The 27,983-nt window shown below is 40.9% G+C and overlaps 1 protein-coding gene across 2 annotated transcripts; it reads right to left on the bottom strand.

Moving 5' to 3' along the window:
* Positions 1-329: 329 nt before the first annotated feature.
* Positions 330-27,963, bottom strand: LOC109530817 (protein turtle homolog B-like). 2 transcript variants are annotated; one of them, XM_019894716.1, is made up of 8 exons: positions 27,462-27,959; positions 15,362-15,456; positions 15,046-15,246; positions 9,350-9,496; positions 8,617-8,765; positions 8,260-8,371; positions 3,557-3,698; positions 330-399 (listed from the first exon to the last, which is right to left on the bottom strand). In XM_019894716.1, the coding sequence occupies exons 2-8, from the start codon at positions 15,420-15,422 to the stop codon at positions 390-392; spliced, it is 822 nt and encodes a 273-aa protein (XP_019750275.1). In that variant the 5' UTR covers positions 15,423-15,456; positions 27,462-27,959; the 3' UTR covers positions 330-389. The 2 variants fall into 2 exon arrangements, with proteins under 2 accessions (XP_019750275.1, XP_019750283.1); XM_019894724.1 differs by lacking the exon at positions 330-399 and having other exon boundaries at positions 8,273-8,371; positions 27,462-27,963.
* Between the last annotated feature and the right edge of the window lie 20 nt (positions 27,964-27,983).

Here is a 27,983-nt window from a genome sequence, read left to right as displayed (position 1 = left end):
ACTTTTTTAACACAAGATGGAACCAAAGCAGGACCAGATTTGATTGAAGTGGGCAGAGCAGCCTTCATGAGAAGATGCAATTTTTGTTTTTATTTTCATTTCACCAACCAATCCTCGAAGCACATGTGTGCCGAATCATACATGGAGAGGAAATCCATCTGGCTGACAGATTAAAGATGAGCCGTTGAACCCTCAAAGTGGCTCGTGGGAGCGGCGGGGTCACCCACCACAGCTGATATCATTTAAACAGAACAGCAAATAGATGAGTTTTTCAGCAAATAACATATCATAGGCTAAAAAAAACTGTGGATTGGGGAAATTTCTCCCACATTTGGCAGGTTGGTGGGTGGTGATTACAAGCCCTTCATGGGCGCGTTTCCCAAAGAGTCTTATTTTGTTCTGTAACATGACAGTGAAGTATTTATATTGTTGGTAGGGGTGCAACTAGCAAATATTTTAATAATCACTTTATCAATTGATTATTTTTTCGATGTATCGATGAATCAGATGAAAAAAAAATCTGATTGAAATTTCCTTCCCTTTTATCCAAAAATAGGGCATTATTTCAAATGGACAGCGCACAAACAATTATTTCAGATTTCAGTTCTTGGGTTTGGTCCATATCGTGAAAAAATAAGATTTTTTTTTTTCCAAAGCAAAAGCAATTGTTTCATTTTCACTCAACACAAAGAAAATCAGTCCGCTTTCATGGACGACAACAGAAAGCGGACAACGTTTACTTTTGAGAAGCTGAAATTGATCATTCGGACAATTTTAAAATGAAAGAGTTATACTGACAATTCATTGATGATGACAAATAAATTAAAATTAGTGCTCGATTAATCGTGGCACATCTAATAGCTGTCACTTTGCACTGTTGCAAAGACGTGTTTTTAACCCTTTCATCGATCCTGTAACCTGACAAATGATAAGCCACTGTAGTAACCGCTGTCCTTCAAAGGGTTAATAATGATACCGATGATACTACAAAGTAAATAGAGAGTAAAAGTGAACCGGCACACTCAATAATGAGATGGGATTTTAGAACTTACTGTAGGTGGTAGACATTTTCTCCTCCTTTCAGCCACACGTACGTCATGTTTGAGGGGTCAGCCAGGGCCTGACATTGAAGAAGTGCATCCTGGGATACATTGACGGAGGTGCTTTTGGGAGGTACAATGATGACGGGGGGACCTGGACAAAGGCAAAGACACCACATACCGTTCATTATATTCCCTTAAGAAATTTGTCGCTGATTAAGTTCTTTTTCAAACCGAGTCAAGCATTCCATCCATTTGTTGCTATGCTTCGACTTTATTATACTGATGATTTGCACTTATTATCATCATAGGAAAGATTAAGAAGCTAAAGGGAAATTTCAGTTCCAAAATGTACCCTTTAAAATATCAAATGAATGCTCAGCGATGCTGCTGCCAAAGAGAAGCACAACCATCCCCACATACCTTGAAAATAGAGCAGCTGCGAACAATAGAGGAATCCATGCGACAGCAAAGATTCAACCAAATCAAGGGAATGCAACAATTATGATATTGTGAAATGATTTTTTGGATGAACAAAATTCGGGTAGACTGCAGCAGATAGCATTTAATGCTCCACAACGGGGATTTTTGTGTCGGTAACAGCAACACCACACAAACTAAAACAACCAATGTCAAAATAAACACACAAAACAGGACAGAATCCAGTAGCCTTGTCTTGTATGAATAAGGAAGTTGCACACTAATATACAAGACTAATCGTAATAATCCATACAGAACGATAGATGGCGCCAGATATCATTGAAGCGAATGCTGAACTTGACTCCCCGGGCCAAAGTGAACCCCTGTCACAAAGAATAAAAATAAAAATAGCGGTAGCACAAAGAAGAAAAATAAAAAAATAGCGGTAAGAAAGAAAAGAGAAGAAAACAATAGAAGAGATAACAGAAAATGGAGAAACGTAGCGACAATCTGGAGAAAAGTGTGTCAAAGATCGGCCAGGTTAACCGGCAGCTGAGGAGAAGTTCTGATGTAATTTACATTTCAAAAACCAGAGGCCATTCAGTTACGAATGTGACTGCACTTTAGTTTACATATTTAAATATTCAGATATTAAGATTTGAATGAGGCAAAATAACATCCTTTTTCTCTCAAATATATTGTTATAATCATTTGTTTCAGATGTACTGTAATTATTTTCGGTATAAAAATTAATTTGGTGTTCAAAAAGTCTTTTTTCAAACTTGAGTCTTGAAAAAGAGGGGGTCGTCTTATAATCAGGGCCGTCTTATATTCGGGCCAATGCGGTACTTAGCCTCGTCACTCATCACTGAAAGAAACTCACAATACAATGCGAACGTTGTCTTCCAAGCTCTTCTTCATACAACATGAATAAATGTTTAAGGCACACAAACATTTGAGACGAACAGATTTCCTCTCACAATAAATTAATTTGTGGCATTTTTTTTCCCAGTCTCACTGCAGACATCCAGCACGTAGCACGCAGTACATGAGACAGTGTTGAGGAAGCTTGCACAGATTTGATTGAAGTGGGCAGAGCAGCCTTCATGAGAAGATGCAATTTTTGTTTTTATTTTCATTTCACCAACCAATCCTCGAAGCACATGTGTGCCGAATCATACATGGAGAGGAAATCCATCTGGCTGACAGATTAAAGATGAGCCGTTGAACCCTCAAAGTGGCTCGTGGGAGCGGCGGGGTCACCCACCACAGCTGATATTCTCCCACATTTGGCAGGTTGGTGGGTGCCTGAGTGCACTTCCACAGACTTTTTTAACACAAGATGGAACCAAAGCAGGACATTTAAACAGAACAGCAAATAGATGAGTTTTTCAGTAAATAACATATAGGCTAAAAAAAACTGTGGATTGGGGAAACTTTGTTCTGTAACATGACAGTGAAGTATTTATATTGTTGGTAGGGGTGCAACTAGCAAATATTTTAATAATCACTTTATCAATTGATTATTTTTTCGATGTATCGATGAATCAGATGAAAAAAAAATCTGATTGAAATTTCCTTCCCTTTTATCCAAAAATAGGGCATTATTTCAAATGGACAGCGCACAAACAATTATTTCAGATTTCAGTTCTTGGGTTTGGTCCATATCGTGAAAAAATAAGATTTTTTTTTTTCCAAAGCAAAAGCAATTGTTTCATTTTCACTCAACACAAAGAAAATCAGTCCGCTTTCATGGACGACAACAGAAAGCGGACAACGTTTACTTTTGAGAAGCTGAAATTGATCATTCGGACAATTTTAAAATGAAAGAGTTATACTGACAATTCATTGATGATGACAAATAAATTAAAATTAGTGCTCGATTAATCGTGGCACATCTAATAGCTGTCACTTTGCACTGTTGCAAAGACGTGTTTTTAACCCTTTCATCGATCCTGTAACCTGACAAATGATAAGCCACTGTAGTAACCGCTGTCCCTGAAAGGGTTAATAATGATACCGATGATACTACAAAGTAAATAGAGAGTAAAAGTGAACCGGCACACTCAATAATGAGATGGGATTTTAGAACTTACTGTAGGTGGTAGACATTTTCTCCTCCTTTCAGCCACACGTACGTCATGTTTGAGGGGTCAGCCAGGGCCTGACATTGAAGAAGTGCATCCTGGGATACATTGACGGAGGTGCTTTTGGGAGGTACAATGATGACGGGGGGACCTGGACAAAGGCAAAGACACCACATACCGTTCATTATATTCCCTTAAGAAATTTGTCGCTGATTAAGTTCTTTTTCAAACCGAGTCAAGCATTCCATCCATTTGTTGCTATGCTTCGACTTTATTATACTGATGATTTGCACTTATTATCATCATAGGAAAGATTAAGAAGCTAAAGGGAAATTTCAGTTCCAAAATGTACCCTTTAAAATATCAAATGAATGCTCAGCGATGCTGCTGCCAAAGAGAAGCACAACCATCCCCACATACCTTGAAAATAGAGCAGCTGCGAACAATAGAGGAATCCATGCGACAGCAAAGATTCAACCAAATCAAGGGAATGCAACAATTATGATATTGTGAAATGATTTTTTGGATGAACAAAATTCGGGTAGACTGCAGCAGATAGCATTTAATGCTCCACAACGGGGATTTTTGTGTCGGTAACAGCAACACCACACAAACTAAAACAACCAATGTCAAAATAAACACACAAAACAGGACAGAATCCAGTAGCCTTGTCTTGTATGAATAAGGAAGTTGCACACTAATATACAAGACTAATCGTAATAATAAATCATTTTGTTGGAATGAAATGAATATACAACCATGCAGCGAGTCTCAGTAGGTCCACGCAGGAGCGTGTCGATCAATCAGAAAAGCTCATTTACTCTAGCTCAGTAGTTTCTTAAACGCATATATTACATGTGAGTCAACACCGGAAAATACTTTACACAAGACCAATTTTTAGCGAAATTCAACATTTAAAAATACTTTTTGTTTTTTTCTTATGTCATATTTTGTTTCAGCCTGCGTTTGCCGTAGCGTTTGAGCGGTTCCATTTGGCTGACGACGAGCACTCGAACAGTGATTTGAAATCTAAAAATGAAATGAACACACCGCAAGGCAGATACAATTCTACTTATATGTCAGCAAACGGTATCCGTGGAACAGGAAATTGTAACTGGTAATAGGGGGGCGGATTTATAATTGCCAATAGATGCCACAAGATGGTGGTGACATATCATGAAGCGCCTCAACTCACTTCCACAGACTTTTTTAACACAAGATGGAACCAAAGCAGGACATTTAAACAGAACAGCAAATAGATGAGTTTTTCAGCAAATAACATATCATAGGCTAAAAAAAACTGTGGATTGGGGAAATCTGGAACATGTGACTGAACAGTGAATATGTGTTCGGGTTTGGGGATTGCAGATGAATTCAAAATAACGTATTATCACATTAGTTGGCCTGGAATAATAATGTCTCACATTGTAGCCATTGTGCAATAAGTAACATTGTTAAAAGATACAATGTCATGCAACATTTCCGTTGACTGTTGTAGTGTCGACAGCACTCTGGAACATGTGACTGAACAGTGAATATGTGTTCGGGTTTGGGGATTGCAGATGAATTCAAAATAACGTATTATCACATTAGTTGGCCTGGAATAATAATGTCTCACATTGTAGCCATTGTGCAATAAGTAACATTGTTAAAAGATACAATGTCATGCAACATTTCCGTTGACTGTTGTAGTGTCGACAGCACGGTGCGTGGAAATAAATTTCATTTGACAGCTGCAAGTGTAACAGTTACACTCCATCACCATATTTATGTTGTCCCACTCCCACCCAGTATGCATGCAGGCCCTTCACCAAGGCCCGTAAAATCCCATTTGAACACTTCTGTATTCTGAATGTTCTGTGTATGGAGTTGGATTTCCTCTGCAGAGATGAATAAAAAAATTCCTGAAGGAAGCTTCAATTTTCACACCATTCTCTGCCAGGAGGGTCCAACCAATCAATCATGGGCGACCGGTAGTCCATGGACTTGTCCCAAATTGACTGCGAGGGGGTGTAGGAGGAAATGTATGTGTGTGGATAGATTTTTGTGTTAGTGTACACTGCTCCTGAAGCACCGTATCAGTTTCACTTTCATAAAGAAATTAAATACATTTTTAAAATCAGGTCACCTTAAAGCGACGATGGCGCATGACCTGCATCACCGGAAGTTGTTAGCAATCGGCGGTCTGCAATTGCAGCTAGCCATCAGAGCTGTTGAGATGTGTCTACTTTTTGTTTATTCTCATTCAGAGTTTGTTTGAGCTTCACCGATGGCATTGTCAAAAAATGGGAATCTTGAGCACCAGGAAAAGCATTTTAAAATGGTACACGTACGTACGATACGTCCTGCACTTAGCACGCTGCGTGTTAAGCGCGTCCCTGCTTCTGTGTCAGGTCTCCCACGGAGGTTGGCAGTGATTCCCTTTTCACAAACTCACAAGCTCTTCTCATCTATTTTATTTTTCTGTTTTGTTCATGTTATGGTTCGTTATGACTGTTGCTCATCATGGTGTGTGTGTGTGTGTGTGTGTGTGTGTGTGTGTGTGTGTGTGTGTGTGTGTGTGTGTGTGTGTGTGTGTGCATATGCATGCACATGCGGTAACAGATCGATGGCAGGAGGTTGGCTGCTTGAAAAGTAGATCTTCGGTCATAAATGATTGGGCTCCCCTGTTCTATGCAGCAGAGTGGGAGTCTAATCATATTAGACACACTCGCCCTGTAAAATGGTATGGTGAAAATCTTCTGGAAGGTACTGTGTTGTTGCAAACCTGAAACATTAGAAGGAGCGTTTGGCAGCAAGTCAGCATTTAGCAAAGCATCTTGAGCGGCTGCAACAGGATCCAGCCCACAAGCGCAAAACCACCACAGAGCTTGATAAGCCAAATGGGCCTTCCAATGTTCTCAGCAAATTTTTTGGACAGGCTGCCAGGTAGCAGATGGAGGAAGAAGGTTGCAATGACTGAGCCCGATCACCTATAGGCGACATTGTCTAAGTGATGAACAATTTGGTATTTCTTTTTCCCAGTAAAATGTCTTCCGTGCACACATTCATTTTCTGCCACCGATACTCTTCTTTGTCACTGTTGATCTCATTCCGTCGGAATGGGAAAGGGGTCAATCACAGTCCGCAAATAGACAGACACTAATGGTTTCACGTACTTGAGTACATTTATATGTCACATATAATGTTTCAATAGTCAAATTGAAAATATAAATATCAACTCAGTATTGAATTTTAACTTGTAAATTATGATTGAGGGTGGCACGGTGGTAGACTGGTTAGCACGTCAGTGCCACAGTGCAGAGGTGCAGGGTTCGATTCCGGCTCTGGCCTTCCGGTGTGGAGTTTGCATGTTCTCCCTGTGCCCGCATGGCTTTTCTCCGGGTACTCCGGTTCCCCCACCACATTCCAAAAACATGCGTGGCAGGTTAATGGAACACTCTCATCTGTCCCTAAGTGAGAGTGTGAACGCGGATGGTTGTTCGTCTCTGTGTGCCCTGTGATTGGCTGGCAACCAGTTCAGGTTGTCCGAAGATGGCTGGGATAGGATCCAGCACGCCCGCAACCCTCGTGAGGATAAGCGGATTAGAAAATGGATGGATGGATTATGATTGATTACAGGAGCGGCCAATTCATTTTGAATTCAATTTCTCATGTGGCCCCTTTCAAAAATGGAGCCGCATGAGGAATTGGAACAGGTGTCGAATGTCCACATCAACAAGCTAACCTCAACTGTGTTCAGGATTAATTTTAGGTATTGATCAAACGCAATAAATTCTTCTTTTTGTTTCGGCTTGTCCCATCAGTAGTCGTCACAGTGCATCATTTGTTTTCTGTGTAAGCCAAAATTTCTGCTTCCTCCTCCCTAACGCCAAGTGACGTAATGACTTCCCTCACTACATCAATCAATCTTCTCTTAGGTTTTCCTCAAGATCTCTCTTTATCCTCATCAGCCTTTTGCCAATCAACTCACTGTCTCTAGTCCAAACCATGCAAGTCTGCTCCTTCTAACTTTGTCTCCACAAAATTCACCCTTGGTCATCCTCAAATGAGGTCATTTCTAATCTTGTACAGCATGGTCACTCTCCAACCCTGGTTGATAAATCAATGATCGATCGATGGCACGATCGTCGGCATACAGGCAGGCAAGCGGATAGATACACATTGGGAAATTATGACAAATTATTTGAATTACAGAGAAATGTAAAAAATGCAAGGGATCAATATAAATATGGTCAAATCAAATAAGCATCAACAGATTTTCATTTTAAAATGCATTCTACTTGAAATGGACTTGAATAATTGCATTTTTAATTACATATGATAATAGTTGATTTTTTGTTTACTACTTTATCTGTAAATATTATAAAATCATAACGACTGATTAACCCCTTACTAGATAAATGTGATTAGTTTTTGCTGTTATTGTCAGCACTAACTGAAAAATCTAGGAGAAAAAACATTTTTATGAAGGTAAAGTCATAACACTGATGAAAGTCTAATATTGTGGGATCCGTGTTGAGTGTCAATAAAAGTGTACAGCTTGAGAGTCCTTTGCTTCTCCACGATGATGCAAGAGAGGGAAACTAAAACTCGCATTGGCTCATAGCCATTCCATTACCGGCATGAGGCATCCCAGAGGAACTGGCACACAAACAGACAGACAGTCCGTAGACAGACTGACAGACTGACAGACAAGGGCTGTTACTGACCTTTTATCTTTACCTTTGTCTCGAGAGTCGCGTTTCCCTCCGAGTTGGAAGCGTGACAGGTATACTGTCCCGCCGACTGCACGCTCACTGCTGTCAGAGATAAGGCTCCCTCCTGGTAAACATGACATGACAGATACATGCAGGTGGACCGTACAAGCTTGTTCAAGAGAATAGATGAATGGTTAGTTTGCACAAAAATGAACTGAAGGCCGAAACATAAAAGTACAGACATTGAGAAAAGGCTCATAGGAAAGTCCGCATATGTGTTTAGACATACAGATAAAAACTCATTTAACTAGCTAGCTAGCTAGTTTTTGAACTTGCGAGCTAGCTAGTTAGTTAAATGAGTATGCCTACCTGATCATTCCCTGTTTGAATCACACCGCCATCTTTCAGCCAGGTGATGGTTGGTAGAGGGTTGCCGACGGCAGCACAGACAAGAGAGAGGTGACCTCCAACCAGAGCCTCCAGGACAGCGGGTGGGGTTTTGGTGAAGCTTGGGGCCGCTGGAAAACAAAACACGAACCACCTTCTGTTGGTGAAAAAGGTAAACTAAAAAAAGAATGATTAACTATTTCTTGACTTCAATTCCTTGGATATAATCTTTGTATACACACTATATATATTCTTTTAATCAAGGGCTCGTTCCAGAGCTCTCTTCCATTGTGTCAATCACAATCTTGCCTGTCGTAAAATGCAGCCAACTACAGTGCAATGGTGCATGTCATACCATCACAAACCTGTCGCGAAAGCACCCTTAAATGAAACTAAAGCAAAGGGGAAGATTTCATTTTTAGATGGATTATATCATTTAAATAATTAATGTTTTACAAACAAGACGCAGTAGCTTTTTTCCAGAAATTTAAAAAAAATCAGTTTACTGTAAAGAAAATTATAGATCAAAAGTAGCTTGTGACAATGTATGGAATTTTACAGGAACAAACCACCCCAAAATGATACATTGTATCTAGGTAAATATTATATTAACATTGTTCTGTGTCATAGAATAACATACAACTAACTACAAGATACTAAATACTAATTTTGTATTGTAGTTGTGAAAAAGGAAAAACAAAAACAACTGCCGTACCAATTACAGAAAGCATGATCCAGGTGCCGTTTCGAAGGTCCTCTGAGGGTTTATCGAATAAAAGGATGCGACACTCATACGGTCCCTGGTCATCCAGGAGCAGACCCTCCAGCTTTAGAGTGCTGATGTCCACTAGAGACACCCGCCCTGCAAAGACACGAGTGCAGGTAAACAGCAAACAGCAGCAAGCGGACAGCATGCAACATTGATCTGATTGGATTTCGAAGGTATGAGATTTGTCCAACTGTCAGTGTAATCAGTGTTAGTTTGCGCTAAAACAGTATTTTGTTTTGGTGACATTGCCTGTCGCGCCCGCATACACACATACAGTCTGTGCAAAACCCCAAAACAACACGGGCACATACACACTCAGAAATCTGATCTCTGAACGGTTGCCAGGTGATTGCTCCCTTGACAGGTTAGTTCAAAGCATCAAGATGTATTCTTTTTATTCTTTTTTCTAAATCTCGAAAAAAAAAAAAGGCACAAAGTTGTGCGGTCGTGTGTAGTATATAACACAAGGTTCAAAGTTTCTTGAGACTGCGCAGCAAGTGTTGCTCCTAACAGTCCGAGAAAAGCAGGAAGTTAATGTTAAGTATGTTATTGGTGATAACACACCCTATTTACTTTTCCAGGCTGCCAAAGGGGACGAAATCCACAGAGTATAGAAGGGAAGGTGGAGTTAAAATTGGGCAAAGTGCACTGTTTACCAGCTCAGTGTGATAAATAGGTCACCGTAGCACCGCAGCGGAAAGGTTGGGCTGGGCTAACAAACGTGCCTGGGAGGCGTGTGATAAAAGGACAGGAAGGTGGTGCTGCACTAAGGACATAACCTACACTGAAGCCTCCAGTGGGAAAACGCTCGACTGTGAGAGATTTGAATCTGAGGTCAATTTGTGCGTGACGTAGGTGAACAGAGAAACATAAAGTGTATTTTCCTCCAACTATATCATGAATTATGGTGTCTTGTTTAACATGTACTATTTGATGTTGTTGTTTTGTTTTTTTGTTGGGTTTTTTTTAAAGTAGCAGCAATCCTCCTCAAAATGATGTCCAAATGCATCCAAAATAAAGGGAGGGCACACATGACATATACATCAAATACATACGGTAACATTGATAATAGCATCTCTGGCATTGTGACCCGACTTTATTTGTGTCCATTAATATTGATGGCGAGCAGTGAACTGACAAAAAGTTCTTGTTGAATTTAGTCAATTTTTTTTTCATCAAGTGGTTGCATGATATAAAATCATCTGGATCCAGGTGAATTTTTGAAGTAGGCTCTAGATCTGCTTGAAAAATGTGTCTGGGAGATTTTATTTGGCACGGACGCTTGATGAAATTGAAAATGAATAAATTCAACAAAAACGTCTTGAAGTGCACCGTGTCCATTTAAACAGCGTTTTGCACTCAGTAAATGTCCGCTCTATACTAAATTCCATAATTTCTCTCAAAACCTGCTGCCACACCCAGTCCTATATGTATGCCTGTTTCTTCAACATTAAAGCAACGCTTATACAAAAAGAACAAACCAGGGATAAAGTCCCAGTAACCATTTTTGAAGAATGGGGGCTGGCTGCCCAAAACAAACAAACGAAAAAACAAAACCAAACTAAATAACGATAAATAAAAAAATATTGTTCACATTTTGGGGCCATGTTTTTTAAGCAGATATATCGTCGACTTAAAAAAACGTATCTTAGGTCCAGATGATTTTTATTTTGTGCAGCCACTTCACAAAATTAAAATGAGTAAATTCAACAAAAACTTTTTTAGGTCTTATAGGTGAATCCGTGAGCACCAAGACCGCAAGTTCCATTGTGCGGTACTACTCCTATCTACCATGTTTTAACAAACTTATTGGGACTGCTTGCACTTCAATTACACATTTGTTATGAGTCTTGTCTGCCCAAAAAGTAAAGTGAAGTTTCAATATTCTGAAATTTTAAATTTGGGGCCAAAAAATGAATCGTCAATTGATAACCGAACTTTTCCTGTAAATATAAGAAATGACTCCAAGGTAGTCTGAAAACGGCACGGTTTGTGACAATGAAACACATTTAAAGTCTTGGGCAAAGACTCCTCCAATTTCGCCCTGTCGTCTCAATGCACATGGACTAAAGCAAACACGCACCACTTGCGTCGACCATTCCCTCGTCTGCACATCTCCCTTCTGCTCACTGGCGCCTTTCAATTAGCTGACTGCTTCAAAATAATGTCTTCCATTAGGTGAATTCATGCATGTGAACACGAGCCCCCCCCTCCCCCCCCAACCCCCCAAATTGCCTAAAGCAAAACACTTTCCAACCGAAGCTTTCTTTTTCAATACTTTGATTTTCAATACTGTGACTTGGGACAGTGTGCAATTCATGATTTTGAACAAAAGATACGTTTACAATTGTTCTGCCTTGGCGGAGGTCTGCGACAGAGTGATGATCTCGTTCTACTTTGTGTCGGTTTCATTTTCATCGAAAGTGTTGAGCAATGACTGATCCGCGTGTACGTTTGGGTTTCGGTGAGGCGTGATCATTTTGGCATTTAAATAAACTGATCGTCCGCGGTTCGGTTTTGAGCAATGACTGATCCGCGTGTACGTTTGGGTTTTGGTGAGGCGTGATCATTTTGGCATTTAAATCAACCGATCGTCCGCGGTTCGGTTGGGGGGGGCCTGAAACAGACGTGAGTCATCCCAGTACATACATTCATGTGTGTCTATGTGAGAAAGGAAGCATATTCTCAATGTGAACTGTGTGCAAAATGTGAACATCTGCCCACAGTCTGTTCTTGCTGATTGCGACTGGATTTAATCAGGAAGAGCTCACTAAAATCACAGATAGATATACAGCTGTGTTTATTTTTCATCGAGTATGGATGCAGGAGGACTCGGTCATGTTCACACAGCTGACACTACTCTAGCGTTTTTCTCTTTCTTTTTTTTATACAGCTCTACCAAAACAAATACATTCATAATCTTCTGGGGTTTGTGAGCAATGAGTTACAAATCCATTTAATCCTACACATTGGTGAGTTTAAGCATTAGCTAACAATAAGATAAATAATGGACATGATGATGCGCTGTTTGGTAGGCAACACTGTCCGTTTATTTATTCATGATCTGGTGACATAGAAAAACAAGAGCCGCAGTCAACAGGGAAACCACAGTTGAACTGCGGCTCCCCCAAGCCAAACCCTCGCGACACCTGAGCACATGACCAGAGGAGGTGAAATCCACACCTGTTGTTCTTGAAAGCGCCCGTTTCCCATGATGCACCTGTTACTCCCACAGCCAAGTAGCTATGTGAAGCAGCAGACTACAAAGCAACCCTTTCAAACGTTTTGTAAGGCTGCAGGAGAGTCGTTTTTGTTTGTCACAGGAGCAGAGGGAGATAAGGTAACTGGATGATTTACGGCCGGTGCAGTTGTAGACAAGCGTTGCAACGTCAATTGCAGGACAAGGGTTAAAGATATTTAGGGGGTCCTGAATAACAGCATGTTTCCCCACTTGATGTGACACTGTAACATTCATTGTTATAAAACGTGACCTGGGAGCACGTTGATGGATCAGACCCAAGAGTGAGCCCCAAAAGGTCGACTGTCGCTTACGAGCCTTGGCCAGAATTGAATTCAGCTTCACTGTCACAGAACAGTAATTCATCTAGTCAAAGTTCAAGATGAGTTTATTGACATGTAAATGTCCACGTGATATTTCCTGGTCAGATAAAGTGAGGGAGTGGCATCCCACTCATATGGGAAAGGAACTGATCCTTTGACAAACACAAAAAAAAAAGTCTTATTGTTGCTCTCTACTTGGCGTGGTGATTACCTACGACAGGGGTGTCAAACTCAGGTCCTGGAGGGCCGCTGTCCTGCATGTTTTCCAAGTCTCCCTGTTGCAACACACCTGATTCAAATGAACAGGTTCAATGTCAGGCTTCCGCAGAGGTTGCTAATGATCTGATCATTTGAATCAGGTGTGTTGCAACAGGGAGACTTGGAAAACATGCAGGACAGCGGCCCTCCAGGACCTGAGTTTGACACCTATGACCTACGAGGTCAATTTGTTCCTGAAGTCGTGCTAATGTAGTAACTTCACATTCCAATAATTCTGAATGCAGTATTTATGAGTTGGTTTTTTTTTTGATCCGGAGCAATTTATCCCAGTGTTTTTAAAACACCCTCTCCAACTACACCGTCGTTGAAAAAGCATGGCATTTCGACTCATTCCTACACTGCCTCGGGAAATCTCAATATGACATTTAAATGTGCCACCAAACGCTTTCTCTTCATTTCCTCAAAGGCGTTGACAGACAGCCCAAATACACCCAAGTCGCACCAGCATGGAAAATATTTCAGTCTTATCACCAAGATGGAAAACATTGCTTGCACCTGTGTTGAGTAGCAGTGACATACGAAGCAATAAATCTCCCCACCTCAGAGAAACGCGAGACAACACTTGGGAAGGCCAATCAACAACTCCACAACGAAATACAAATGTAACGCCGAGTATCACATCGATGAATCATTGTTTTGGAGCCCAACAAAAGATGTCACTATCGTAGCAATTGATTAACTGGGAAATCAGTTCGCATGAGTGAAAATATTGAAAATCAAAACTGGTCATTAGCGAGGTTGTATTTTGTCATGACGTTAATAAATATTGATTGAACAAAGTAGTCGTTGCGTCATTGCTATGTTAGCTATGTTACTTTGTGATTTGTAACATAGCTTACCTTTTCAAATGCATCTCATGGCAGAGAATGCGATACTTGAAAGGGGGAGTCATAGTTACCGTATGGTTCTCGTTAGAATCGCATATTAGTCAAGCTCATACGTGATTTTTTTTTTTCTTTGATGATGGACCTTCCCTTAGCAACATGATTCAGTTAGCAAGATGATTCGAATGAGGACACCAAAGGCATTATGATGATCAGGAATGGTTAAAAGTGTCTGTGAGCGAGCTATTTGGCGCAAACTGCACACGCCGCTGTTTTGCCCGAATAACCAGGAGCACTCTGACGTTATTAGCTCATAACTTGGCAGCTAGGCTGTCTGAAGTTCCAACGTTGTCACTCTAACAAGACTTTTGTTCAAACATTTCGATGTCTTCCCTGCAGGAACCCAAAAGGGCACGTCGGTCGATTTTCAATTCAGGTACCAAGGTGGAAAAGAGAAGTACTCTGACAAAAAAGGCCTGTCTGAAACACCCAGACATGCTTTTCTTTTGTCCATTCATTGTTGGTGATTTTAAAGGATAACCGCAGCTACACAAAAGTACTCCGAGTACGATAATCGTTTCCCCTGAAGACAGTCTTTGTTTTCTGGGCCGCGGGTACAAAAGATGACGATGCAACAAAAGTAAGGTCCTTCTAAAAGTGGCTCCCACAGAGGCTGGTTTAGCAAGGCCGGAAAGGTGTGGTTGTGTCTTTTGTCATAGAGCAGTGTTTTGTTATACATCGCACTATTTCCGTGTAAATCACGGGGATTGCATGTCACACATGCAGAGAGAGCCTTCATCATCGTTTTTGGATCCAACTTTTGTGTGATTTCATGAGGATCGCTAAAATGCATTGTAAAATGAGAAATCTCAGATTAAAACTCCTCCAATGGATCACAAATAAAACCGGCCCGCTATGCTTCAGCGATCAACTGAGTGAAACCGCACAGTTCAGCTGCAGTCAGCATTGTTTGCTCACCCTCATATTGTGGATGGACACGAGGAGGATAGGAGCCAAATTTGATCAACACGGGGATGTCGAGCCCTTGTCGCACCCATTCAACCACATGCAGTGTCCCGGATGACACGTCAGCTGAGTGGGGTGGACCAACGCTGCAAGTCAACTCCACCACACCGTTGACCTTTCCGCGCACCTCTGGCATTTTGCCATCAATAGTCCCTGTAGGGTTATGACAAGTAAAAGAATACATATGCTCAATTTTTTACAGAACATGAGATTTTTTTTGAAAAGGAAAATATACCTTAAATGTAAAGTTGCATGAAAAAGTACTTACAGAAGAGGCAAAAAAGAGCCGCCACTGACAGAGTCCGCCAGTAAGATCTTCCTGAGCCCATATCTGTCGTTCAGACCACCTGAAGCATGCTCAATCTGTTGGCAAAAAGCGCATGATTGTCACACTCGCATCAATAACTTGGCCGCAGACACACATACGACCATCTGTGAAACCACAACAGCTTGAGGTTCTATTTCCGTCATGATTTTCCAGACTCCGGAGAAGGAGCATTTTGATACATTTAATATAGCTTTCAATGATTGGATTTCATCCCATGTCATTACACAAATGGCCATATTTGCCTCAGTAGCCAGAAAACACCCCGGCCCTTATATCTTTCTGTGAAAGTAAATGTCACAAACGTCGTGTAAATCTTCCAAGAGTCATGTGCATAATGACATCTTAGTGTTTTATTTCGAGCACATCAACGAAGGCTTTTGGCTCCTGCGCCACTCAAGGGCCAAGATAAGCTGAGCTCTTTATGGCTGATAGTAAAGAATCGACAGTTAACACTGGTGGAGTTACGCGGTGGACAGGAGTCTTTGGCCACCCCACATTTAGGTGAACATTTTCATACCTGTGATCTTTCCTGCCGTTTTCACATGGACGCAGTATTCCGAGATCCCTTGAAACTCTGCCGTATCATTTCCTTTTTTTGGGGGGGGAGGGGGGGTCGTAGAGTGCAGAAGGGACCTCGGACTAAGGATCAGGCTTGTCTGCATTGTAAATAATTTAAAATATGTCCAGCATGTGGCAGCGGGTGGAAGGGATCAGCCAGGATCATGCTGGAGAAAAAGTAGAAGTAGTGGGGGAGGGATGTATGGGCGGAGTTGTGGAGTAGAGTTCGGCGGAGTAGCATGTTAGTGGAGGGTGCATTCGAACTAGTCGCCATGGAGAAATGAAAAACAATTAACCCATGATTGCTTATGGGGAAGACAATCTTGCACCATGCGGAGGGACATGGAGTAGCTAAAAGCAGCAGGATTCTTTCATGCATACAAAAGTAACAAGCAGCCATCAAAGGAGGCTCTGTATGTACACACATCGTCTGCTTTCATGAAAAATCCACACTGCAACAAAGGTGCCTGCACAAAATAAAACCAGAATACGGTGTAAGACATGTTGTGTGCTCTTGTATCAGGGCAATTGCTTCATTTTGTCCATCCATCCATCCATCAATTTTCTGAACCGCATCATCCTCACAAGGGTCGCGGGGCATGCTAGAGCCTATCCCAGCTGTCTTCGGGCAGTAGGTGGGGGACACCCTGAACCGGTTGCCAGCCAATCGCAGGGCATACAGAGACGAACAACCATCCGCGCTCACACTCACACCAAAGGACAATTTTGAGTGTTCGGGTGGAAGGGATCAGCCAGGATCATGCTGGAGAAAAAGTAGAAGTAGTGGGGGAGGGATGTATGGGCGGAGTTGTGGAGTAGAGTTCAGCGGAGTAGCATGTTAGTGGAGGGTGCATTCGAACTAGTCGCCATGGAGAAATCAAAAACAATTAACCCATGATTGCTTATGGGGAAGACAATCTTGCACCATGCGGAGGGACATGGAGTAGCTAAAAGCAGCAGGATTCTTTCATGCATACAAAAGTAACAAGCAGCCATCAAAGGAGGCTCTGTATGTACACACATCGTCTGCTTTCATGAAAAATCCACACTGCAACAAAGGTGCCTGCACAAAATAAAACCAGAATACGGTGTAAGACATGTTGTGTGCTCTTGTATCAGGGCAATTGCTTCATTTTGTCCATCCATCCATCCATCAATTTTCTGAACCGCATCATCCTCACAAGGGTCGCGGGGCATGCTAGAGCCTATCCCAGCTGTCTTCGGGCAGTAGGTGGGGGACACCCTGAACCGGTTGCCAGCCAATCGCAGGGCATACAGAGACGAACAACCATCCGCGCTCACACTCACACCAAAGGACAATTTTGAGTGTTCAATCAGCCTGCCATGCATGTTGTTTTGGAATGTGGTAGGAAGTACCCGGAGAAAACCCACGCAGGCATGGGGAGAACATGCAGGGTCCACACAGGGAGGGATCGAACTAATGACCTCTGCAATGTGAGGTTGACTCACTAACCACTAGACCATCGGGCCGCCCGCTTCATTCTGTATCACACCTCCAAAAAAATATGCATAAATTGCAATGAACTTACACATGGAAACAAACACTTGCACAAACTCACTGAACTCATTGTTTACCTTCTGTTCATAGTTCTTTTCACCAGTTCAAGAGAGTGCAGATAAATACTGTTTTTATGTTGTTTTGAGATGTCACAGCAAAAAATAGTGGTGCCATACTTTAAATTATGCTTGAAATTCCTTTCTTTGCAAAAAGGTCTCATTCTCCATTTTTATTTTGTCACACAAAATGGATATCTGATGAAATGTAGCAATTTTCTAATGCTGATTGCTAAAGAACAGAAAAGGAGAGAAACAAACTTTTTTTTTTCAGCTGAAACACTAGTGAAAATGATTGGGATTCAATGAGTCAAAGAACAAGTTCACAATTGGTCTGAATGCCAACTCTCTAACTTTGTCTTTCGCCAAAAACATTTGATTCTTATAGTCAATGTCAATTCATCCATAGCAAGCAAACAACATGGCTGCAAAGTCATTGTTAATAATACCATCCACAGTCGTGGTTTCATAATATAAAATGCAGACATATACCAATCTTGCCCAATATTGTCTTGTTTTCTATAATGTTGCCCAACACATTCATATTAGAAGTGGGAAGAAACCTCGTAAAAAGCAACGTGAAGAATTGGGAAGAATTCAAGTTTTTGTGTGTGTTATTGTGCTTTTTAAATATGAACCGAAGGAAAGAGTCTTCAAATACAGTATGCAAAATGGTGCTACTCGTCAGTCACAAGTTATACAGCAGAATCACAGTCACCCACTCAATATGTTCTTCTCACTTCCCGGTAGGTGCTAAAGATTGTCGCCAAAAATTTCGAAACCAATTACGATACCTCGTATTTACACAACATGAAGCGAGGTTGAAAGACATTTCCCACCAACATCCTTTGTATTTCCTGCATCGTGTCAAGGGCATAGCTCGATCGGGGAGAGGAGAAATATACAGGAGCTTACACATTATCCTTCCAAGCCCTATCTACTTGTAAGCAAAGGTTTCCAGCCTCTGAGCTATTGTCACAGCTCTTTTGGAAATGAAAGTCACATTGAGGAGCGCAAGGGCCACGCAAAGCATAATAACTGAGATCAAAAGACACCCTCCCCTGATGGGTGGCGATCCCGTGGGGTTGACCCTCTTTGCTGACACCACTGTCTTTCACCGACGAGTACACAAAATAGTCTTTCACAAAGTTTAATGTAGTCCAATCCCTACTTGGACAAAAGGGTATTGACTCGTGGCTGCCAATGTCATCCGAGTGCAATGTTTCTGTGCCTCAACAAATACGCTGCCAGCTGGGTTTTTCACCGAAGCAAGCAGGGCACGAGAAACTTCCTGGATGAGATGCAACTGCCCGTTGTGTACAAGGTGTAAGTTGATGCTGGCGTCACAAAAAAATGGACCACACCTCGACCACTAAGAATTTGCAAGTAACCGTAAAAATAAATGTTACTTTGGAGATTTGTTCAAGGAACTGCGTTAAAAGTTTGAATAAAGTCTAAAAAATACGATGTGAAGGTCTACCGTCCCTCTGAGCTTTCCTGAAAGACGGGTAGCGGCGTCAATGTTTGCTTTGACTGTCAGAGCTACTCTCGTCTTATATAACCCAAAGAAAGAGCAAAATGTTCTTCCAAAGAGCACTGAGCAGAAAAAAAATTACCCAGATGAGAAAATAGCAAACAACGGTCATCGACACATGACTGCCAGATGGCCTCTTGTCACATCCCTCGACATCATCAAGTATAGGACTGGCTCCAAAATCTCAACAAGAACAGGAACCATGTCAAACTCGCATCAATGGAGGATTTTCCCAAGCTGGGCCATGTGGAGATGAAACCTCAAGGAAATCAACTGTGGTAAAACTATTTTAACAAACATGAGAATGGATTAATTATATCGTTAGAATTTGCATGAGGGAAATTAATTAACCCTACCCCACCCCCATAAATAAGGTCAAATGAACTAATGGAAGATGGTCTTCGACTTCAAGGGTACCCTGCTTTATTTTAAGTGTGTGTGAGATATATATATATATATACACGTATATATATTCATTCATTCATTCATTCATTCATTCATTTTCCGAACCGCTTTATCCTCACAAGGGTCGCGGGGGGTGCTGGAGCCTATCCCAGCCATTTTCGGATTTTCGGGCAGTAGGCGGGGGACACCCTGAACCGATTGCCAGCCAATCGCATGGGACACAAAAACGAACAACCATCCGCGCTAACACTCACACCTAGGGACAATTTTGAGTGTTCAATCAGCCTCTCATGCATGTTTTTGGGAATGTGGGAGGAAACCAGAGTACCCTGAGAAAACCCAGACAGGCAGGGGGAGAACATGCAAACTCCACACAGGAAGGCTGGAGGATCGAATCCACGACCTCTGCACATTGACGTCGACCATTGGACCACCGGTCCATGTGTGCATGCCTTTAGACATGGGGTTGGGATGGAAAAAAAACTTGACGGGAGCAGACGGAAGGGGTTCCAATCGGTAAAAAAAATGTTGCACGAAATAGTGAGAGTCCATGAGGAAAAAAAGGGGTCACAATATGTCCAATAAAAGAGTATAATGCAAATTTTGTTGTTTGTGGCATGAAATTCCACTCCTGTGTCATCCTCTAATTATGAGAGCTATTTATTAATAAATAGGTATTTATTAGAGTCTAATAGATACGTATATTCTCCGGTATAAATAAATAATTACAGGACCAGAATGGCTTCCGAGAGGCTGTTCGTAAGCTGAATTGTTGTTGTTTCCAATTGCCGTTTGAGGTAATTTAAAGAAAAAGTAAGGTGGGCTTGTTGCAAGTCAATCACAAGACACGTACAACAAACAAGTATTTTACAATCACATTGACATCAGCTCTACGGGCAATTTAGAGTCTTGAGCAATAAGCATGTTTTGTGGTTGTGTGAAGAAGCAACCATCCGTACAAAAACCCATTTGCGTCAAGAGTGCCAACTACTAAACCGTCGTCCTGGCCGAGAACAAATCTTGGTAGAAATATGTCAGACACTTGACATAGGCTATTGCGTTTTAAGCAGAATGTACTTTCCGCTGGTTCTTTCCTGCTGCAATTTGCGCCAAGTGCTCGAGCCAGCCAAGACTTCCCATTTCGGCAAGGTGGGCAACCTGTGTGGGTGACGTCGTCTCGTCGGTTATGATGTGGGGCGAGAGTTCGTCGGTGTGTGAGAACTACAAGTGCAGAGGCGCAACACGCATGAAATGATGAATGAAGAAGGCCTTCGACAGTTTTCTCTGTGAAAGAGGAAAAATTAAATGCAAGAACAGCGGTAGAGCTCAAAGGTAGAAAATTCCAGCGATAACAGAAACATGATCGAATAAAGCCATGATAAGCTTATTATGGAAATGTCTCAACAGCGTTAACACAGCTTAGCCATGTTCTTGACCACTGAGCTAAACTCTAACCAAGCACGGTGCTGAAGCAGCAAACCCGACTATAAAAAAACAGGTCAACACCCCAAGGAAAAATCTTCCATTAAAAGTTTGGGTGTCAAAAAATACTGCTACAGTCTGCCATAAAACAAATGCAGACAATATATTGTGTGGAAGTTTTTATCTAAGAGAAACAGACTCTCCACATCACAACACGCATCTGAAATATCGTAACTCGATTACCAAACATTTTAAGGCTAATTTGAGTGATAGCATACTTTTTGTTTCTTTTTTACTTTATAAAATCACTTGATAACAATCCGAGGGAGAACAGACTTTCCAACACTTTCTGCCACAGCCAATCTGCATCGCAAAGATGTTTAATTTGTGAGCACGATGTTGATGGACACTTTTATTCCACTCGGCACGTTATAGCGGAAATGAAAGAGTTTGCTTTTTGCAGCAGGAGTAAAAAAAAAAGTTGTCAGCAGAGTTGCTCCCTCGGAGAACAAGAGCAAATGGAGGAGAGCGTGCAAGCCATAAATCTTTGGGAAAATAATAACTCACTTTTTGTCAAATATGAATTAGGCAGTTGAAGTTAGATTAATGATGCGTGGCATATTTTCTTGATTGCAGTCTGCCACAGCGTCAATGTGATGAAAATACATCACAATGTGGTAGCAAACTTTCTGAAACCTTTTTCCTGATGGCCTCTCGCCATTATGATGCACCCCAACATCATGATGCACACAGTAAAGCGATGGCAACGCGCACGGCAACAATAAAAGGAAATGCATCCTACTTAGATGTGCACGTCTTTCAAACTGCACTGAGTGCCGTTAAGTGGGATTTTGACACATTGCCCAGTAATTAGTGGAAATTTTAAAAAAAAAACCTTCAGCATCAGCTTCTGTGGCCTCACACAATGCCAATACTGTACGTCTGTACAGTACTTGGTACTTTTAAAATGATCCAATACTGCACACTGATACCATATGGCCAGCCTGACAAACTTTACAAGTCGAAGCCATGTCAGCTATGTGGAGCTTTGTCTTTTCAACACGCTGCATTTTGTACTATCCACATGTGTACATCCACCAGTCTACGATCTTCTTCGTCATATTTCTTCATTGTCTACCATCTACTGTATGTATTCCTTTGTCCATAGTGTCCCTTTGTGTTCAGAATGTGACAGTACAAAACTCTACTCAACTCAACTTACCGGTAATGTATACGGCACTTACATGAGCAATTGCAGGTTAAAAAAAAAAAAAAAAAAGTGATGTACACTTTCAATACAATTTTTAAAAATGCTATACTGTACACTTAACTCAAATTCCTGCAAATGTCCAGTTATGAATGAAAATGACCGATTGAAATCATTGGTAAAATTTCCCATGTCACTGTGTTAATTTTTTTGGTTAGGGCTCAGATTTTTTTCAGGGCAATAGACATTATTTTTGTCTTATGTTGTGATTGTTTTCATGGGTAAAATAAAGAAATAGATTGTTTGGGTTTTGCTTTGTTTTTTTCTGATTTTGGAAACGCTAATTAAATTAGCTGACCAATTAGTCGATCGGGCCCAAGTTTTTAAATTAGTTGTACTTTTGTTCTGTTTGGTAGCCCATACTAACAAAAGAGCTATGAGAGCTAATCCTCCCTTTTCCCAACAAGACTCACTTGACATCGGCGCTGTTAGAAACGTATCAATTTAACAAGATCGTTCATGTAGACAGGCGAGGAGAAATGTGAGAGCATGCAGTCTCACCATGTTTTATTTTGGGGCTGCAGTGGAACTCAAACTAAGTCCTTTGGATGACTGACTGCTGATACTAATTACAACAGTCATGCACCACGCAGCGAGCTGTTTCATGTTGACCCCTCTCGCGTCGAGAAATAGGTTAACCAAAACATTAGAAAATATTCCCTGCTGCAGTAAAGTACAAACCGGATGAAAAACAGTTTACCGCTGAATAAATCTCCAGAAATGTCAAACAAAGCTTGAGTAGTTTCACTTTGACTATTCAGATCCTATAATCTGTTACAAATGGACCTAACGTTGTGACCCATTCTAATTTAGTTTTTCCAAGAATAAAATAGGATAAAGGGTCAATCACTAATTGCAAGGTTGACGTCGCGAGATTTGACCAGACTGATAACAGGCGTCCCCTCCTCATAGCCGCTACACTTTGTGTACGTATGTTATTCTTGAATATGAACCAAAAAGAAGACTTTTATTAGCATTTTCATTTCATGGCTGGGCCTCAGTCTAAAAGGCCGGAAAATAATTACACAAGCTGTCAACGGCCGCAGAATGTCTTCCAACACAGTTCCACACTTCAACAAACGGCGCAACATTCAGGCACGTGTTCACACAGTCAAAGTGAGTGCGAAGGGTGAAAGAGCCACTGCAATGTACCTTTTTATCGCTGTCGGACTTGACATGCCGATGCCTCTATCCCCCTCCCTTCACCTTTTGAACAAGCTTTCTGAAGTTTATTCATGAATGCGCAAATAGATCCAAATGGAGAGTGGCTGTTGCAATGATTAAGCAGCGGGGACTTTCCCTATTTGGCACGTAATGATCACTTGATTGTCTAGTCTCTTTCAGTTGACTGCCCCTCAATAACTCATCCAAATTAAGTTGACTGGATGAGAATAAAGCAAGCCTGCAGAGTAGCCGAAATGTGAAGGGGGCTGGGGGGACAGATCAATCCAAATGTTGTTTATGACGTTAATGGTAGACGAGATTTAATGTATACGGCAAAAGAATTCAGCCATCCAGAAAAACGGGGATTGCGTAATATAGTTTGGGAAAGGAAAGAAAAGGGAAAACTATGGCAGACAGCAAGAAGGCAGGTATGAGGAAAACTCATTACATGGCGAGAAAACAATTCATTCTGAATTGAAACTGAAAAAAATGTCAAACGATGCAACCGAGTTGAAACACATGGCATGGAAACATAGCCGAGACCAGTGGTTCTTAACCTTGTACCGAACCCAACCAGTTCAAATGCAGATCCACCGAACCCTTACTGAAAAATAATGATTTGAGAAGTGTTCCTTCAGTTTTGCCGGTGCGAGACTGGAGTTGCTCAACTTGGCATGACAAATCACGCGGATAGGACGCTGAGTCCCATCACGTTCTGTGATGCATTTGAATCCATGTTGTACATACTCGCCTGACGACTTTCTTTTTTTGCTTGATGTAGCATGTGTTAAAACATTTAAAAAATAAATACCGTATTGGCTCGAATATAAGTCGGCCCTGATTATAAGACGATCCCCTCTTTTTCAAGACTCAAGTTTGAAAAATTACTTTTTGAACACCAAATTAATTTTTATACAGAAAATAATTACAGTACATCTGAAACAAATGATTATAACAATATATTTGAGAGAAAAAGCATGTTATTTTGCCTCATTCAAATCTTAATATCTGAACAATTAAATATGTAAACTAAAGTGCAATCACAATCGTAAATGAATGGCTTCTGGTTTTTGAAATGTAAATTACATCTTAACTTCTCCTCAGCTACCGGTTAGCCTGGCCGATCTTTGACCCACTTTTCTCGAGATTGTCGCTACGTTTCTCCATTTTCTGTTATCTCTTACATTATTTTCTTCTCTTTTCTTTCTTACAGCTATTTTTTATTTTTCTTCTTCGTGCTACCGTTATTTTTAGTTTTATTCTTCGTGAAAGGGGTTCACTTTGGCCTGGGGAGTCAAGTTCAGCATTCGCTTCAATGATATCTGGCGCCATCTAGCGTCGTGAACGGGTTTAATGTCTAGACCCCGAATATAAGACAACCCCCACTTTTTCAGTCTTATTTCAATGCAAAAAACACCATCTTATATTCGGGCCAATATGGTAAATCACACGACATCACGACAATCACACGCTGACTACTGAGCGAACTAAATTTCCCGCAGCATTGATTGGACAAGCAATGTATTGTGATCATCTGCAGCCAGTGACGGCCGCGCGGGTGTTTCATAACTAAATGACATGTTGAGTCGGCTGTGTCTCAACCTCCATGGCAGAGTCTCCGTCGAACCCCTGAGACTGATTCAGCGAACCCCTGGGGTTCGATTGAACCCAGGTTAAGAACCACTGACCTAGACGCTGCCTTGACATTTGCTTCTTACGTCCACATGCATAAATATAAGCATGGTGACAGCACAAAAAAAAACATTTAAAAAGAATCATAAATGAGAGGTGATTCGCAAGAGAAAGCCCCCTCCCCCCGCCTCCTCTGTCTCCTGTTGATTTATCAACTGCAACAAATAGAGACGGTGACAGAAAAGCCGTAGGAAAAGCGCCAGTGGTGCTGTTTTAATCTACATAAGAAGAGAAATGGAGGAGCAGCTGATTGATTGTGCCTCTGGAACACATCTATCAGCAGTTCTGCCTCCTATAACTCTGAAGGCTGCAATAAAGGGGATCCGACCTTTGTTGTTGTTTTTTTATTATAATTTTTTTTTTGTTATTAAATACCATTTCCCCTCTTATGAATTGTGCCACTGTCTGTTCCTGTCAAAGCCAAGCAAATGCCCTTTCATAATGTCCTAGGTATTGATTTAAACAGTGAGTACACTGTATCCTAAAGGGAAAATGAATCACTCTTTGCTCACTAACGGACTTTTTCAAGGCGCCTCTTGACACCAAGTTCAATTGGACATTAACCCCTGAGTAAAATGAAAGTAGGGAGACAACAAAAAAAACAAAAAACCCCACGATGAGATGGCTCCAAAATAGAATGAAGACTATTTAGTAGAAGGAACACATCCATCCATCCGCTATACCACTGAATCCCAATCTTGATTGAACCGAGGCAATATTTTGGTTTGAAAAATCGCACAGCACGCCCCCACACAAAAATTTCACAAAAAATGGATGCACGTCAATTATATACACCGACTTTCTTCCATGTAATAGATGACCATTGGTTTGTTCTGCCTGTTATTATAAGTCGTTAGCGTAGACAGATGAACAGAGATATGTTATTTGTTATTAATGACCATCCATTTATCCATTCATGCGACAACGTTCTGTGCAACTTATCGTGTGCAGCGTCATTGATGGAGTTGACTCTGTTCCAGTTAAACACACCCTGAGGAATGAATCACGAGGAAGTACGATTCTAACTTCATCCGTAAGCACAAGGCAGCAATTGGGTCTTTTTTTTTTTTTTTTCCACTGTAACGGAATTTACCCAATTTGATTCTGTCAAGTGGTTGGTTGCATGACATAAAATGATCTGGATCAAAATAAGTATTTTTTTTTAGGTAGACGAACCATCTACTGTATGTAAAAATGTATCTGGGTCCAGGTGATTTTATTTTGCGCAGCCACTTGACAAAATAAAATTGAGTAAATTCAACACACCATTTTTTTCATGTATTTCAAAATGTGTCTCAAAAAAGTATTCATTGGTACTGGGTGTATAAATTGCCACACAAAACCAAACAGGTTAGCTTGAAGTCAATAAATAATCCCCATCTCGTAAAAAAGTGACCACAAGATGCTTGTGTTGAATTCTTTAAATGTCAAATAATCAATGTTTAAACATTTGTTCGACTTTCACTAACCTTTTGTGACCTCAAGACTCCAATCAAGTGAAGACTTTCAACTCATTACTTATTGGAATTTGTGATGGCAATTCCACACCATCAATTGGGGTTTATTCACACAATCTAGAAATCATAAAAGACTAGAAAAAATGCTGTTAAATTACAGAAAAAGCCATTAAATGCATGATAGTCAGAGGATGAAGAACAATGAGGGTTTTCCCGTTTCACCTTGAAGTGCTTTTAAGAAAACGCGTCAAGCTTTTCCAGCACCTTGCAGCAGTGCTCAAATACCTTGTACAGTTTAAGTAATCAGAAGGAATATTATACTTCGTGACGTAAAAGGCCAAGTAAATTGAAGAAGAAAGAAAACAACAAATGAAGGTACTGTTAGTATTTGCAGTGAGTAAATTTTACTCTCGGAATATGTTGCCCAAAGGTTACATTTAAGGGCTTTAAGGATAACCCATGTGCTGCAGTCGATGTGAATAAGTTTATATAACGCAACATACAATTTTACAAAAATTGTAAAAGTATTACTCCTGAATATTTATTTTACTTTCAACCACTCGACATGTTCAGTGGCATCAGTGCTATACATACACATATAGTTCTTATTTTTTTCTTTGTATTTTTGCCCTCTATGGACAATAAAAGCGGTATTGTGCTATGACCAAAACATAAATATAAATCTATATAAATGAAACATGAATTGGAATATTTCATATCACACAATTTTTATGCTTTGTCTTTGATGTAATATGACAATACGCAAAAATCTACAAAAATTGTAGAAATTGTAACACATGGGGTAACTCGTTGACCCTTATGTAAAAGCTAGATAATGAATAACTTTAAAAACACAACACTAAGTTGAAGCGATTTTCAAGAACAACCGAAATAAACCCTTGTAAATATAATATGTATAAATCAAGATATTCAAGGGAATAGTGTGGCCATTTAAACGCACCATACCTGCAGCTTGACAAGTGGCGGCCTCGGTGTTACTCTCGTTTTCTTTTTTTTCTTTTCTTTATAAACGTATCCTTCGAATGTTCGGTTCAATCCGGTTGGAAGTGAGTCATCTGGAGAATTGAGACTCGGTTCTTTGTTGCTCTGAGAAACGACCTGCAACGTGATACCTGTGGCGCCCGAGAGCAGGTAACAGGTGTCTGTTTCACATCCAGGTGACAAAGTGAGCTACCCGCACCACGCTGCTCTCGTGTCCTCCTTTCCTCCTCCCACGAACGCCCTCCATTTTGTTTGTTTTTAAAAGTGGCATTTCTACGCGAAGCCCGCCCGTAATAGCCGACCCAGACGCAGACGCTTGTCTGGTGTGCAGACAAATAATTTAAAACAAAAATCGCTCTAAATCCCCGACAGAAGCGACCACAAGAGGGTGTCATTGCCTTTGCACTTAAACGGGAGGTGTCACACGCCCTCTGGACCAAAGTATTAGTACAATGCACCAGTACAACTACGAAGCATCAATAACCA

The sequence above is a fragment of the Hippocampus comes genome, unplaced genomic scaffold (assembly GCF_001891065.2).
Source record: "Hippocampus comes isolate QL1 unplaced genomic scaffold, H_comes_QL1_v1.1 scaffold123, whole genome shotgun sequence".
NCBI lineage: Eukaryota > Metazoa > Chordata > Actinopteri > Syngnathiformes > Syngnathidae > Hippocampus > Hippocampus comes.
This window is presented reverse-complemented; position numbering and strand designations above follow the sequence as displayed.